Below are 17,654 nucleotides of genomic sequence, written 5' to 3' on the forward strand. Positions count from 1 at the left end.
CTTCACTATTATTTTTTGACCAGTAAGTGCAACAACATTTCTTAACAGGCTTTTAATCTTTCCAGTATCAACTTTAGTCTTTTTACCTGGAGTGTGTATTCCAGAGTATATCTGGGCATGTTGTTCTTCCTTATCCAGCATTAATTAGGTCCTTTCTTTCTGCTATCTTAATTCTTTAATATCATAACTTATCCATTTCTCAGGAGAACACATAATGTGGGGGTCACCATGATAGGATCTGGGTATCTCTGTTTATTCCAATCCACTTTTTAAAAATTTGTTAATGTTTATTTTTAAGAGAGAGAGAGAGAGAGAGACAGCACAAACCGGAGAGGAGCAGAGAGAGGAGACAGAGGATCCTAAGCAGGTTCTGTGCAGATGCAGATGCTTAACCCACTGAACCAGTCAGGCACCCCTGTTTCAACCCACTTTTATACAGCATTTCATTTATTTTCTAGTCTTTTCACCCTGATTATCATTATGTTGTCATCTATTCAAATTGAACTGTTCTTTACGTATGTTCACCTAAACTAAATCAAGCTATGGGTATAATTTGCATTTTTCTTATTGAAATAGTAATATTATGTTCTTTCTCCATCATATGATAGTAATATTATTGCGTAAGGTTTTTGGTAAGAAAGTATATAACACATGGCAATGAATGATTATTATTTTCTAGTTTTCATTCTCTAAATATGTATCTGAAAATTATGATTTAAACCAGGACAAATGCTTATGACTATTTCATTCTGCTTTGTTTCAGAGACAAGATCCTGCTTCCTGGAATGAAACTTTTTCTGAAATGTCAAAGAATATTCTAAATATTAGATACACTTTATTACCCTATTTCTATACACAGATGCATGAAATTCATGCTCATGGTGGCACTGTTATTCGACCCCTTCTGCATGAGTAAGTGCACATTTTATTTCCTGCCAAAAAGAAATGGGTTTCATTTAATGTACTCAATAATCTCTCATAGTATAGAATATTTGAAACTGGAAACTTTTTCATTGTTATTTTAGTATATATTTTCAGTTAATAAACATTTACATAAATAAGTCTATTGATAATCAGGATGTTATTAAAAATGAAACATTAATCAGTTATTAAAAAGTAATAATACTTAGAAATAACTACTGTACACCTAGAGTTAATTTAGATTTACATACTTATTGTATTGACTTTTAAAAATGGAGGCAAGTAATATTATCTTTATATCATGCTTTGATTAACTGAAGTTTAGAGCAATTAATTAAATCTACCATATATATATATATACCATATATATATATACCATATATATACCATATATATATTATATATACATATATATACCATATATATATACCATATATATATTATATATATATATATATACACACACCATATATATATATATATATAATATATATATATATATATATATGGTATATATATATACACCTTACTGAAGAAAACCATCTCACCTCATTTGGACGCGTATTATAGAATACCCTAGAACAGTTCTAACATTCTCCCTAGAAAATTGTTTTGGATTCACTTCTTCTTATATTTTTTAATGTTTATTTATTTTTGAGGAAGAGAGAAAGAGACAGAGGGTGAACAGGGGGAGGGGCAGAGAGAGGGAGACACAGAATCTAAAGCAGGCTCCAGGCTCTGAGCTGTCAGCACAGAGCCTGATGTAGGGCTCGAACTCCTGGACCATGAGATCATGACCTGAGCCAAAGTCATACGCTTAACCGACTGAGCCACCCAGGTGCCCTAGGATTCACTTCTTAAAGCTCAAATTGATATATGATTAAATCTTGAAATTCTATTCTATGGAGCATAGTTGCATAAATTTTAGCCTGTTCTATTTTTAAGGCGAATACAAGACAATTCTGATTGCTGATGTCACAAAAACAACACAATTAAAAGTAGTACAAAAAACCTTTGAAATAATCATACTTAACTTCTTATGTACCTTATATTACCAGAGTAATTGAGTGAGGTGATTTGTTAGATTGCACAACTGATAAATCAGTAAAAATATACGGCACATGTTTACTAAAATAAATAATAATACACAAGGTAAAATGACAAAATAATAAGTTGATCAGTATGCCTTCTGTTCTCAGAATAGGGTTTTAAAAAATAATAGGTATTCCTAGATTCATATCAGCCTCTAGTTACTTTATTAATTTATCTACCATAATCCATTCTTTATTTTTGATAAAATTTTATTAATATCTTGCCTCTCTTATTTCCAGACTTTCCCCTCTTGTGTTCTCCCTATTTACTTCCCAGCAGAGTCAAATTATCAGCTCTGGACTGAGTCCCCAACCAGAAACATTATTATTAACTATGCAGACTCTTGTCCTGTTGAGAACATCTGGGCTTTTGTTCCCATGGGAGGTTCATGGAGTAAATTCAGAATCCCATTTGGCATTAATCTCAGTTTATAGTACAACAAAGCAAGACAAAAACAAAAGAACAAACAAAAATGTGCAATTCCATTTCAATTAGAGAAAAAATGTGGTTATTTAATAGTGACTATTCTCAAACTATGAAAAAGAGATTCTGGTGTTTCCAACCATTTGTATCTGAAATTCAGAAATATATTAAGTTAAATGCACCATTCAGTCGAGCTTTAAGTAGGATAAGCAAAATCTTTTTGAATTACCAAATCAAGGTTCTTAGAGCACACCTGTTTAACAATTCTCATCCAGAGTACTTACAACTTTTGCTTCCTAGTTTGTTGATCTTTTATGAGGCACAGTTAATATTTGTACCTCTATGAGTTCTCTTCAGAGGTTTCTCATTCAGCTGGTCTTATAGACATTCTCTGCATTTTGAAGTAAATTTAGTTATAATCTAGATTTACTCATAAAATAGTGTGCTAATTACTGCACATTAAATCCTAACTGATAGAATTGTTTTTGATTTGTTTATAGTTTGGTTTTCATTTCAGTCCACACAAGTCTATACTGGAAAATGTGATTTGAATAATTATTTTATGATATTCAGATTTACTTATTTGTGAATATTTTGTCAAGGTTCTTTAATGACAAGCTAACCTGGGATATATTCAAGCAGTTCTTGTGGGGTCCAGCGTTTATGGTTACCCCTGTACTGCAACCTGTAAGTTCTATCATACATTTTTGTTCACAAAATAGTTTTGTATTTGGTTTATATGTTTTCAATGATTATATCTTTAAATTCCAGTATAGGGACACTGTAACAGGCTACGTCCCTGATGCTCGGTGGTTTGATTATCATACGGTAAGTAGTTAAGAATTCTAGGGCATTGACAAAATGGAAATGAGTAACAATTTGATCCAAGCCTTTTCTTTAGGGACATATTTGGTCTACTTTACATTTAAAAAGAGTAAGATAGTTCTTGCTAATTACAGCTGAATCAAATTAACACACAGTGAAAGAGAGTTAATTTATGCCCCATTGTTTGTTATGTAGACATTGATTTATTTTACTGTATAACCATAAAGAGTGCACATTATACACACAAAGTTCATTGCCCTTTATTGAATATATGAAATTATCATTAAAGGTGATGTAGTCTTTCCAAGAATAATGTATGTGAAAAGTCAGGAATAGCTTTTGTGACTTTTCAAAACCCACTCATTTTCTTCATGTGAGCATCACAAAAACAAATAGTGGTAAATTACTTTCAAAGCTATTAATAATTAAGAAGTACATGCTTTAAACAATATGATTTCCTGAATAAGTATTTGAGTTTTTATTAATTTATAAATTAAGTATATCATTTGATTTATAAAACGCAACCTCTCAAGCACCAATATTGCTGATGATTCCATTTCTTATTGCTTGTGTTCTTTCCTTCCAACCATCTCATTTCCAGGGCCAAGATATTGGTGTCAGAGGAAAATTTAATGAATTTGAAGCTCCTTTATATAAAATAAACCTTCATGTCCGTGGTGGTCACATTCTACCATGTCAAGAGCCTGGTTTAAACACATTTTATAGGTAAGTGAAGTGTTTACAGAGCTCAGATTAAATTTTGGATACGTCATGCCAGAATTGTCAAGAACTGGGAAGGGGTCTGAGATTTTACCCTACTTCAAAGCTTACAAATTACTTTGTAAGTTAGTCTGCCACAGTGTCATGAATTTTGGGTAGGACACAAAGGTCTGTTTTACTCAAGGCATAACAAGAGACACAAACTTCATGTTTGCTTTTTTCTTTGCCCCCAAAGTTCCATGGGGATGACATGGAGTGGCCTATGCTGAGGCAGGTGCTACACATGTAGGAGGTTTGTGCCACAGCTAAGGAACTCCAAACCTAGGCAATCTTTTTTTTTTTTTTAATTTTTTTTTAACGTTTATTTATTTTTGAGACAGAGAGAGACAGAGCATGAATGGGGGAGGGTCACAGAGAGAAGGAGACACAGAATCCGAAACAGGCTCCAGGCTCTGAGCTGTCAGCACAGAGCCCGACGCGGGGCTCGAACCCACGGACCGTGAGATCATGACCTGAGCCGAAGTCGGACGCTTAACCGACTGAGCCACCCAGGCGCCCCGGCAATCTTTTATAATGGGCTGCAAGCAAACATGTTCATTGTTTGCTTCCAAGGGAGACTTTACCTTTGTTATTATACTGGCCAGTAAATTTTTTTAAGTTTATTTATTTTGTGTGTGTGTGTGTGTGTGTGTGTGTGTGTGTGTGCACGTGCGTGTGTGTGTGTGTGAGAAACAGAGAGAGACAGAGAGAAAAAGAGAGAGAGAGAGAGAGAGAGAGAGAGAGAGAGGCACCCAACCAGATTCTGCGCTGTCAGCCCAGAACCCAGCGCAGGGCTTGATGTCACAAATGGTGAGATCTTGACCTGAACCAAAATGAGGAGTGGGACACTTAACCGACTGAGCCACGCAGGCGCCCTGGGCAGTAAAATTTCTTTAATTAATTTAAAAAGAACACTGCCCTATCTTCCAATACTGTTTGCTTTAAAAACATGCTTTTTTAATATTTTTCCTTTTTTTAATTTGAATTTTAGTTAACATACAATAAAATATATAGTTAACAATGTAACTCCATATATAGTTATAACAATATACCTATATATAATAATATATAAACAACTTAACAATATTAACTATAGTATTATATGTTAACTAACTAAAATTTAAATTATGTATATATTTGTATATAAATTCATGCTAAGACATGTTAACATCTTTACATGGAAAATATTAAGTTGCTGTAGAGATTTGAACGCTAGATATTTTGGATATTTTAGGGAATTTCCATGGCAGTACAACCTTCAACATTTGTGATTGGAAAAGGTAATTATACCTAAGTGTAACTGTCTGAGAAATCCTTCCTTAGCAATATGAAGCTATCAAATGAAATCACTTGTACAGTGAGCATGGAAGCAGATATTTAGTTCATAAATGGGCCTATGCAGGCACAAGCTTGGGAGGGATTGCCCATTTCAAGAATAGAACTTAAAATTTTCACACTACTCTTCACATTCTTGTTAATAATTTCCAATGATATTTCAGTGATTTATGTATGGAAATGTAAAGAAGGTTTAAATGATAATAAATAAAAATTGCTATTAATATAGTTTCATGTCTAATGGTCAGTGACAGGATTAGCAGAGAGAAAAATAAATAAATGTATCAATAAATTTAACATGGTTATAACTATTATAAGTGAGGCTCTTTTCAATTTGTTACAATAGATCAAAAGACATGCATGATATTTTCTATTAAATGTGAAGGATTTTATGGTTTATATCATTCCCAGTAACTCATCACAAAAGGAAAGTCCTTTAATTTTATTGGTCTAGAACAGTTTGTATTCCCCTTAGTTGATAATCATCTTTGTTTTCGTTTGGATACTTATGTGGTTGCCATATCATAACTAAACATATGCTACTGTATAAACATTGGTTAAAATTATGTCTTTTTTTTTTTTAGTCGACAAAACTACATGAAGCTCATTGTTGCCGCAGATGCTAATCAGATGGCACAGGGATCTCTGTTTTGGGATGATGGAGAGAGTATAGGTGAGTGTTCCATTTAGTTGAAAAATGTAATTGCTGACATACATATATGTCACATTAGTTTTATGTATCTACTACTATACTTTGGAGGCTGAATGAAAGCTAATAATATTATACAAAGCTGAAATCATTTAATAATTAGCTGAACCAACTTAAAAACTTAGTGTTATAAACATTAAAGACTTTTTTCTTATCCTAAATATAGTTGATCCCTATGGTAAATATCTGCATATCTAAGAGATGTGTGTGCACAGAGATTGTATATGGATCATCTTTTACTCCTGGAAGTTAGCCCGTGCCATTCATGATAGACATTCCATATGTATGATGTCTGCCCAGCTGAAAAGCCATGTTCCATGTGTACGTGGTGATGCATAAAGGATGCCACTAAAACATGACATAGTCTAGAAACAAAACTCGTTTGATTTTGTATTTCATGGCTATTTTTTTGTATTCAATATTTTTACATGAAAACTTTAAAGATTTAAACTTAGATCTATGTTTATGACTATTTCTTAAGACCAGACTGAACTGCCAAGCTTCCAACAATGTGTGTTTTGCTGACCATTATCCTCTGAATCACTTACAGTAGGTTATTAAAAATGCAAATTCTGAGGACCACTTAATTTCCATTAATTTGGGGAGAGGCCTGGTATCACCTTCAGGTGATGATTATGCTGTTAATTAAACACTCATTGTGGATTAGGTTTATTGACTGTCATTAATAATGCCAACTCTATTAGATGGGAGATCTGAATATTCACTTAACACAATCCACATAAAAACTAACATCTGGGTGAGCCGTTGTTCTCATGGAGCAGTTCATTGCAATCTAATTAAAGTATCTGTGGAAGAGAGATCTTTCAGTACTAGCAAAGACATTTATCTTGTATCTTTTTAGGTGAATCATAGTTAATATTTTTCAATATTAACAATAAGAATTATTTATTAGTAAATAAAGTACATCAGAAGATTAATATAAGAATCATATTGTAATAATCAAGACTCTTTAAAAAAACCTTTCCTAGTATTTTGTGATTTAAGGTGAAGAATCAACCACTATTAGTTAAAATCCTGTTTTTAGAGTCCTGACCTTTATTAACACAAAAACAGGGGTTGTACTGTTTGCAGCCTTTCTCACCTGGGTCCAGCAGGTTGTACTTTGAATTTGCCTACAGCTTCCCAGGGTTGTAAAGTTGAGTTGTGCATAATTTAAACCTTGTCTTGGAATCTTTGAATTTAACTATGTAACAAATTAAGTTAATTCCTTTGAACAGCAAAGGAGACAACATGCCCCTTAGAAATTTTTCTGTAGCTCTACTTACCAAACTAAGATATAGATGAAAGAAGTTGATATGACCTTTACTCTATTAAAGTTTCGTGGCAGATTTTTTTTATTACTGGAAAGTAACATAATTCAGATATTTATTTCTTGATCCCTCTATATAAACATACAAAATTATTTTGGCTAATTGTATTTAGCGTTTTTTGGTTATATTGCACAATCTCAGTATTTTTGTTATAATTAAGTACAAAGATTTCAGATAATCCCTTGACATTTCTTGAGTAAACAGCAACAATACACAACAGATGCTTAGAGTGTCCGGATTTAGTGGATCAGAATCTGCAAAGAAGTTTTGTCTCACAGCAAACTCATCAATCTAGTTGATAGACACTAATTTTTTTCCTCCTTTAAGTACATTCACATTTTATAATGTATTATTTTTTGCTGATATATATTTTTTACCTCAAAGAAAATCAAAGATAAAATACAGCATTTCCTCCTTTTCCATGGTTTTGCTTTCTGCCATTTTGGTTACCCACAGTCAACCGTGGCCCCGAAGCAAATGATCCTACTTCTGAAATGATCATTTCATCATGTAGGCATTTTTCATCTCACATTATCACAGCAAGGATGAATATAGCACAATAAGGCATTTTGAGAGTGAGAGAACACATTCACATAACTTTTATTATTACACCATATTGTTATAATTGTTCTATTTTTAGTTACTGTTCATCTATTACTGTTCTTAATTTATAAATTAAACTATATCAGAGGTGAGTCTTTTATAAAAAAAAAAAGCAGAGTGTATACAGGGTTTGGTACTGTCTGAGGTTTCTGACATCCACTGGGGGGGCATCTTAGAATGTACCCCCTACACATAAAGGGGGACTTTTGTAAACCTCTCTTGAAACTCGTGTATATTAAGTAAATTTTGACCATGCTAACTAATAAAGTTGTAGATTAGTAAAATCTTATTTTGTCCTACTTATCTTTTTTAAAAAATGTTTATTTATTTATTTTAATAGAGTGCACGTGAGGAAGGTGCACAGGGAGTGGGGAGAGAGTCCAAGCAGGCTCTTCACTGTCAATGCAGAGCTGGACAGGGGGCTCGATCTCACGAACTGTGAGATCATGACTTGAGCTGAACTCAAGAGTTGGATGCTTAAGTGACTGAGCCACCCAGCCACCCCTGCCCTACTTATCTTAATGAAATAGATGTATGTGTACTCTTGACTAACATCATATGTGGTATTTTTTTCTTATTTATGAAAAACAACAAAACTGCCCATATCTTCCTAATAGTTATCACTTCTGTGTTCTTTTACCTCATGGTTCTATAAACAATTGGTCTTAAAAACTTATGCTATATTTGTATAGTTAAAAGTTAAGACTAAAACTTTTGCCTCAGAATACATATCAAGTAAGCCATGCATACATTGGTACATATAGAAAAAATGTTTTAGGCAGAACATAATTTAATTTTAGTGTAGGAAAAATTAATTGCAAACTAATTTTCAGAGAATTATTTAATCTAATGCCGGCATTTATAAATTGGAAGAGGAAATTAAAATTTGTTACTTTTTCAATGTTTTTTTTAAGTTTATTTATTTATTTTGAGAGAGAGAGAAGGTACATGCACTCACATGTGCACCTGGGGGGAGGAGCAGAGACAGGAAGAGACAGGATCCCATGCAGGCTCCCATGCTGTCACTACAGAACCCAGAGTGGAGCTCAGACTCATAAACATGAGATCATGACCTGAGCCCAGGTCAAGAGTCAGATGCTTAACCTACAGAGCCACCCAGGCACCCCTCAATGTTATTTTGTTTCAGTCATGTATTTGTCTCCACTTTCGCCTTTCTGTCTTACCCATGCTTGTTTAGTTTTACCTCTAAACACAATCTTAGAATTCAGGGAAATCTAGACTTGTTTCCAGCTTTTGTTAATAATTAGTTCATTTACTTTCAGCCATTTATTTAACTTCTCTGGGACTCACATTCCTCTTCAACCATAAGAATAATAAAATAACTTATCTTAGAGCAATGTGATAAAGTACTTAAAGTTTGATGAATAGTACTTAATTTAAGCTGTAAAATTATTTTAAAAATTGATTTTAATATGGCAAGATTATATTTTGATGAACATGGATATAAACCCTGTTTTATTATTTGTATTTCAGTAGACCTATAATAGTCTCTAACAACTGAATATGTTTCTCAAATGACACTAGAATACGTTACCATCATATTCATTTTCCTTTATACATATTATTATGTTGTCAGTCATTGAAGTGGCCCATAAGTGTCCACCACTATCACCACCCAATTCTGTTAATTCTTTTACTTCTTTCACCCTCCCAGAGGTGTTTAAAGTGATTTTAGACCTGTCACCCTTTAGTGTTACCCTCCTACATACAGATACACACACTCCTGGCCTTCTGTAGCCCTCTCTGGTGAGACTCATCCTTCATATCTTAGTCCTTCTTGGACTATATTTGAAAAAGTTCAGTAAACTTAGAGAAAAATTTGATATGTGTTGATGGTATTTGATACCCTTTATACTGGGAAAGAGAAGCAAGATATACTAGTTTTTACTATTTTTCTTCTTTGGAAATATAAATATATTACCTTTTTTTCTCTCTACAGACACCTATGAAAGAGACTTATATTTCCTGGTACAGTTTAATTTGAACAAGGTATGTATTCATGCCAGATCATTTGTATGCAATTGTGTTAAATAACATTTGAAATTTTATGCCAGATTTTATATTTATTTATATTTTCATATTTCATATTTGTTGTATAATGTATCTCATTTCAAATATGTGAGTAAATAATTTGCTATACTATGAAATCCACTGTAGTTAACAGACATAGATTTTAAAAGATTTAATTGCTTTTGAAAATGAAGGGTTTATATTACTTCTTTTTCTGTGACTTTACAGAATACCTTGACAAGCACTATATTGAAAAATGGTTACATAAACAAAAATGAAATGAGGCTTGGATTCATCAACATATGGGGGAAAGGAAAGACTTCTGTTAATGAGGTTAATCTCATATATAATGGAAATAAAGAGTCAGTTAAATTTACTCAAGAGGCAAACAACGAGGTAAGTGACAAAGGAAAAGACACTTTTTAATAGAGTTTTTCAAAATGTCTATATGGATATCTTATATTTCCTATCCATCAAGAAGCATAATTATGGATACCTATGACCTTTGTTGTTTATTCATATTCATTAAACTTCCTGAACTATCACCATTATTATCATCCTTAGTAACACGTCATATGAATCAACCTAATGGAATGTATCTTACAATTCTCCTGATATAATCTAAGCAAGATAAATTTCCATTAAGCCTCTAAATCAGTTGTCCCTATATGGTAAAGTGCCTTAAAATTTAATTTTTTTTTTTCAAATATAAAATGTCTACATTTAAACATTTAATACATCTTAGATAAAATATATTTGGAAATCCTTGCAAGATGTGTCTGTTGGCACTCATGAATAATTTGACACACAGGTGTATGAGGATATGGTTCATATGTTAAATAAGGTATCAGGATTTTATGTTATAGTCCATTGTTGCCAGTAATTAGTTTTTTACATTGAACAAATAATTTTAAGTCTTTTTTTCTTTCAAGTTAAATAAGAATATGCAAGTGAACAATCTCTTAAGCTCCTTCCGATTTAAATTCTGGAATCTATGTTCTGAAAAGGTAGATTCCAAAGTGCATATATTCTAGAAAACAGCTAACTGTCATAAATGATCCAAGTATAAGGCTATGTCTGCACTGCTAAAACTGTGTGTGTGTGTGTGTGTGTGTGTGTGTGTGTGTGTGTGTGTGTATACCTTTTGTCTTTGTAGCTGTAAAAAAATAAGTAGCTGTGAATCAACCAGTCGCTTCAGGTGAACCTAATTTACAAAATAGCCAGTTACTTGACTGACTTCAACTTAAAAAAAAATAACAATCACGTCTTGGACCACAGTCCTAGGTCCTCATAGATTTTATAAACATGAGAGATGCACAGCACCTGAAAAATTGTTTCATCCAGTTGAAACTTAATACTTGTCTTGTTGTTACTACTGTTTTGTAGCCAAGTATTGTTTCCCCTTTAATACAGAACTATGTCTTAATTACTATTTTTGTATCAAAATAAGTTTATTTCTTTAAATTATATCGAGGTTGGGAAGTTAGAGTTTTGTATATTTAATGTCCTTCCTTGGTAATAAAAAAATTGATTAACACAATGCTCCACTCCCGTTTTTCTTCTTTTTAAAATTTTACTGGTTTATAAAATTGTATGGTAAAGCCATCACTGATTTAGTCCAGTGTTAATCATACGGTAGACCCAGAAACTGATTTCTACAAGAGGAAAACTAATTCTCCAAGAATACATAGTTAATAGTTATCAATCATAATTAGCAATCTGTGTTTTTGAACTGCCCAATATTCAATCAGAATAAAAAGGGTGATTTGCCATATATACTTTCTTACTCTTTATTTACTACTACATTGGTAAAAATAAAGTTCCTAACTTTTACTATAAAAAAAAAAAACTAAATACAATCAGGTGAACAATGTCAAACAAGATATTTTAACATATCAAATATCTTTTCAAGTTGATTTTGACTGAATATTTGGCATAAAAACACATCATTTGTAAAGAAAAATTCATTACACTACTTCTAGATCCATTCACAAGAAATATTACAACATTTCATTACCTCAGGGATTACAAAAGATTTTAACTACTAACAATTGAACAGTGCCTTCTAAACTCATTTAATTAAAACAAATATTAATGAGCACCTACTATTTCCAACCTTTCTACATATATGGGAAATCTAGAGAGTGGTCAATTTCTTTCTTTATCCTGGTTGCCCTTCTCCATGGGTGTGGGAATTATATGCAAAACATGATTTAATTGCTTTATCCATATTATTTAAAAAACATTTTCCTAGCAATAGTTACATTTTGTTGTCTTTTGTACAGCTATTAAAAGCTATCTGACGTACTTGTTGCTTTTCAGTTTTGGTAAAAAGGAACTAAGTTAGATTTTGGTGTAAGATGGTCAGTTTCAAATCTGGATAATTTATATTTTAAAAAATTATTTAGCTTTTACCTTTTAAATTCTTCTACTGCCCAGAATGTTGTGCTTTAGAAAAGAATATATTTTGTAAAGCCCCTATAAGAGTGCCTGGTATTCAGTAGGCAGTAAAGGAATGTTGATTCTCTTCCTCTTCTTTTGCATATTTGATAATTAAATCTAAACTTTCTGAGCTAAGGCACAGAAAGTCATGTGAGTGTATTGGAGAAAAAGCAATGGTAAGGTCTAATGAAATCATATCATAAAAACATTACACGTGATGAACTACAGCTGCTTAGACACCTCCATAATTAGTCCTACGTGGTCTAATTGAGATTCTGTCCAGTGAAAGAAAGTAACACAACAAAATTGAAATTATTGGCGATAAATTCAGCATCCTAAACCTTTAGGGATTGATGCAAAAGAAAACATATTTCTAATCTAATTTGTGTGTGTAGATGACTGGCTCATATTTGAGAGCAGGAAGCACAGAGATTTATCTAATGCAATTATAAATAATACCATGTTTCAGAATATGGAGAAAGAGTAAAGTAATAGAAATCAAGATGACTGGTTAATAGTTTTAGTTTTTCACAATCTTTTAACAACCATTCCACCTATCTGAGATTTATTTTTATTTGAATAATGAGTGGGTTGGGTGAGATTATTAGTGAAATAGTTGTGAGCTCTCTGGGATAAAAATTCATCAAAAAAAAAAAAAAAGAAACAAAGACTATCATGTTACTTAGAGAAAATTTATTTATGGAAATAGTCTTTGTTAAAAAAACAAAGGGACCCAACATTGTTCTGATTAAATAATAATTATCATTTTACTTTCTTTTTAGATATTAAATATTGATCTGACAGTAAATAATGTTATTCTTGATGAACCAATAGAAATCATCTGGTCATGAAGATCACCATCAATTCCAGTTGTCAAAAGGAAATTAACACCTGGATTTAAGATTCACTGTACTTACAGTTTTTTTCTCTTTGTTGGTTTCTTATATTGTATAAAATACGATTTTAATAAAGTCTATCTAAAGTTATTCCATAGGGTACATTGTAATGTGTTCTAAATCCAGTTTTTTAACATATTTAGTAAGATTTAAGTAATTCTAGTTACCTTGCTAAATATCAGCCAAAACCATAAACTAGTTACTAAATATATATGTGCATAACTAAGATATAATTAAAATAAGTGATTATTTAAATGACATCTTTGTGTAATTGTATACAATATTTTCTCCAATGTTTAGTAAATTTAAGTCAGGTAACAACAGTTGTCATCATATTTAATTATTTCTTAGTATGTACATTTAATTAGGACACAGAAAATAAAATGTACATAGGTATAAAAAATATACATTTCTCTTCATTTTCCAAAAGAAAATTGTTTTAGGTTGCTGTGACAAATTATCATGGACTGAGTGGCTTAAGCAATAAACATTTATTTCTCATTGTACTGGTGGCTGAGAAGTCTGATGAAGTTGCCATAAGATTTGGTGTCTAGTGAGGACCCTCTTTCTGGTTTGCAGATGGCCATCTTCTCCTTGTATCCTCACATGGCCAAGAGCAGAAAGGACACCAGCTCTCTGGTGTCTCTTAGAAGGCATTAACCCCATTCATGAGGGCTCCATCCTCATGGCCTAAGTACTTCTTAAAGGTGCTACTCCAAATGCCATCATTTTGGAGATTGGGGGTTCAACCAATGAATTTGGGAGGGACACAACCATTCAGTCTATAACAGAAACCCAAATTTCTGTTTTAGCTTTGTTTTTTCTTTAAAATTTTCTTTTAATGTTTATTTATTTTTGAGACAGAGTGTGAGCGGAGGAGGGGCAGAGAGAGAGGGAGACACAGAATCCGAAGCAGGCTCCAGGCTCTAAGTTGCCAGCGCAGAGCCCAACACAGGGCTTGAACTCACAAACTGTGAGATCATGACCTGAGCTGAAGTCAGACGCTTAACTGACTGAGCCACCCAGGTACCCCAGGTTTGCTTTTTATACAGGAAAAAAAAATATTAAAGTTTTTTCTATTTAGTTAGTTGAATAAACCATTCTAACTCATTTATGTGATTTGCAAGGCTCTAAATCATGGTCTAAAATAGTATTCATTGGTATTTTTTAACACTTGGGTTTCTTTGAATTTACTTAATCAAGTAATATCTGTAACTTGATACAATTCTTTTCTAACTAAAAATTAAAACATTATTAAAGTAGAATATTTAAGACAATTAATAACTCAGAATACAAGGACTTGGGAAACAATAAGGATAATAATTATTATTATCAAAAAGACAATAAATAACAAGTGTTGATGAGGATGCAGAGAAAGGAGAACACTTGTGCTTTGTTGGTGGGAATGTAATTGGTGTAGTCACTATGGAAAACAGTATAGAGGTTCTGCAAAAACTGAAAACAGAACTATCACAAGATACAGGAATTCTACTTCTGGGTATTTATTTGAAGAATACAAAAATATTAACTCAAGATGTATGCACTCCATGTTCATTGCAATACTGTTTACAATAGCCAAGATATGGAAACAATCTAAGCATCAATTGATAGATGAACGGGTAAAGAAATTGTGGTATATACACACAACAGAATATTATTCAGCCATTAAAATGAATGAAATCTTGTTTGTGATTTGTGGCAACCAACATGGTTGGCCTTTGAGGACATTATACTAAGTAAAATATGTCATATAGAGAAAGACAAATACCATATAGTTTCTCTTATATGTAGACATTACAAACAAAATACAAGTTCATAGATAACAGTGAACAGATTGTTGCCAGAGGTGGGGGAGGGATAGAGGGGAAGATGAAAGAAATGAGAGAAGAAGGTCAAAAGGTAAAAGAAAAGAAAAGAAAACAGAAAAGAGGAAAGAGGAAAGGGAAGGGAAGGCAAGGGAAGGAAAGGAAAAAATGCTAGAGTATTGTTATAATGGAATATTTAAGACAATTCATACCTCTGAATACAAGAACTGGGGGAAAATGATAATGACAATTATGGCAATAATAATGATAACAACAATAAAAATAAGTTTACTTCTAAGAAACGTTATAGCAGTTAAGGAGAATTTATAAATAGATTATAAATTATAAAATCAGGTGCTGGCAAATAATCCACAATCACTACAGATGGGATTATAAATGAGCATAGCCATCTTTAAATGGCAATCATGCAGTATTCAGTAAAATTAAGTTTGTGTATCCACTTTGACCCAGAGTTCCACTCTTGAGATGCTTTTATAGAGGTGTGCAAAGAGGTATATACAAGCATATTTGCTGTTTGTTGCTGAAAAAGAAAAAAATAATCGTGGACTGCTCTCAGCTAGGAGTTGGTTTGGCTCTAAGAATTAAGCCATGATGTTTTTCTATTGAAAATAAATACTTTCACAGACATCTAACCACAGTGGAACAAGTCAAAAACAAGACTACTCAGAATCATTTTTGAGGACAGGAAACAATAAAAACACTCTCCAAATCACAAAAATACCAAATATCTGCTTCTATGGACTAACAGGAGTGATCTGTTATTTTTTATCAATTGCAGCTGTAGTCCTATTCCATTCTTTCCATCTCCTAGAAAAAAAAAAAATTGCCAATTTAAAGGCATCACTTTTGACCATGGTAGCAAAGAAGTGGAGATAGTGTCTGTCCTAAAAGAACTTTTAATGACAATAGTCTTTACAGATCTTAAGTCACTTGGTAAGAAGAAATTTTGGTCCTATGATGAAATCAGTAAAAACATGTTAGCTTTAAATATAAAGTTAACTTGTGTTGTGACTATTACTCCAGAAATTGTATTTAGTTCTCAATGTCATATTTCATATATGATTGTGTGAAGGCTTCCAGATACGTATTTGAAGAGGGAATGAGAAGTTACTTGTAGTTGTTCACATAAAAATGAGAATCCTATGCTTGTCTTTCCTAAGCAACCTGAGGCCATCTACGCCTCTGTTCAGTACCACTGCCATTTCACCTTATAATGTCTTCCACAGACATTAACTTCTTCTTGTCTGGGCAAGGAAGAACTGATTTACTCTGGGGAACTTCAGCCTGTCAAAATAATTTTTCCCACATTAGTTTTCTATTGCTTTGTAACAAATTATCACAAATCTACCAGTTTAAAAGAATCCAATTTTATTATTTCACAGTTTCCAATGGTCAGGATGTGGCTCATGGCTAGGCTGGCTCCTCTACTCAGAGTCTCACAGGCTGAAATCAAGAGGTTGGCTTGGTTATGTTCTTTGTCATCCTGAGGCTATATTGGGGAAGAATTTACTTCCAAGCTCACTTAGCTTCTTGGCAAATTCATTTTCTTGCATCAGTAGGACTGACAACCTGCTTTCTGGGCGGTGGCCAGCTATAGGCTGCCCTCAGCTTCCTGATACTACCCTCACCTCCTAGTAGCCACCCATAGTTCCTTACCATGTATATGCTTCCTTAACATTGCCACTTACTTAGTGCAGCAAGAAAAATCTCTGGAGCATGTCTGCTGATAAGGTGGAGTCTTGTATAACAAAGCATAATCACCGGAATTATATCTCATCAACTTGCTATATTCCATTGACTTAGAGTTATTGACAGGCCCTGTCCACCCTTAAGGGGAGAATATTACACAAAGGTGTGAATTCCAAGAGATGATGCTTATGGGAGTCATCTTAAATTCTGCCTGCTACACTCTTAAACTTATCCATATGCCAATCAGAATACTATCAAACTTATAGAAATAAGGATTCACCAAAGATTCTAAAAACCATACACCAAAGAAAAGTATGTGTTTACCCAACAAAATATTATAAGCACTCTAAGGATCAATTAGCAAGTATTTACTGAGTACCAAATACACATAAAGATATATAAGACATCATGTTGGCATTTGGAATCAAATTTCAGGTGGAGACAGGAAATTAATATTTACTGGCAATCAGTTTCTTATTCCTTAAAAGCCAGCATATATTATCAACACTGAAAAAAAAAAGTATTCAAAATGGGTATTATGCAATTAAAAACTGTTTCACTGAGGGGTGCCTCGGTGGCTCAAATGGTTAAGCGTCCAACTTCAGCTCAGGTCATGATCTTGAGGTTCACAAATTCGAGCCCCACGTTGGACTCTGTGCTGACAGCTTAGAACCTGGAGCCTGCTTAGGATTCTGTCTCCCTCTCTCTCTCTGCCCCTCCCTCACTAGTACTCTTTCTCAATCTCAAAAATAAAAATATTTTTTTAAAAATG

The 17,654-nt window shown here is 32.9% G+C and overlaps 1 protein-coding gene across 1 annotated transcript in view; it reads left to right on the forward strand.

Moving 5' to 3' along the window:
* SI (sucrase-isomaltase) overlaps positions 1-13,373 on the forward strand; it is a 98,574-nt gene extending 85,201 nt beyond the window's left edge. Inside the window, exons 42-49 of the mRNA XM_042955265.1 lie at positions 764-912; positions 3,039-3,123; positions 3,208-3,264; positions 3,863-3,987; positions 5,940-6,028; positions 9,959-10,008; positions 10,258-10,425; positions 13,254-13,373. Coding sequence (XP_042811199.1) covers positions 764-912; positions 3,039-3,123; positions 3,208-3,264; positions 3,863-3,987; positions 5,940-6,028; positions 9,959-10,008; positions 10,258-10,425; positions 13,254-13,322 — 792 coding nt within the window. The 3' untranslated portion in view covers positions 13,323-13,373. The remainder of the gene's footprint in view (positions 1-763; positions 913-3,038; positions 3,124-3,207; positions 3,265-3,862; positions 3,988-5,939; positions 6,029-9,958; positions 10,009-10,257; positions 10,426-13,253) is intronic.
* Positions 13,374-17,654: the final 4,281 nt, after the last annotated feature.

The sequence above is a fragment of the Panthera leo genome, chromosome C2 (genome assembly GCF_018350215.1).
Source record: "Panthera leo isolate Ple1 chromosome C2, P.leo_Ple1_pat1.1, whole genome shotgun sequence".
Classification (NCBI taxonomy): Eukaryota; Metazoa; Chordata; class Mammalia; order Carnivora; family Felidae; genus Panthera; species Panthera leo.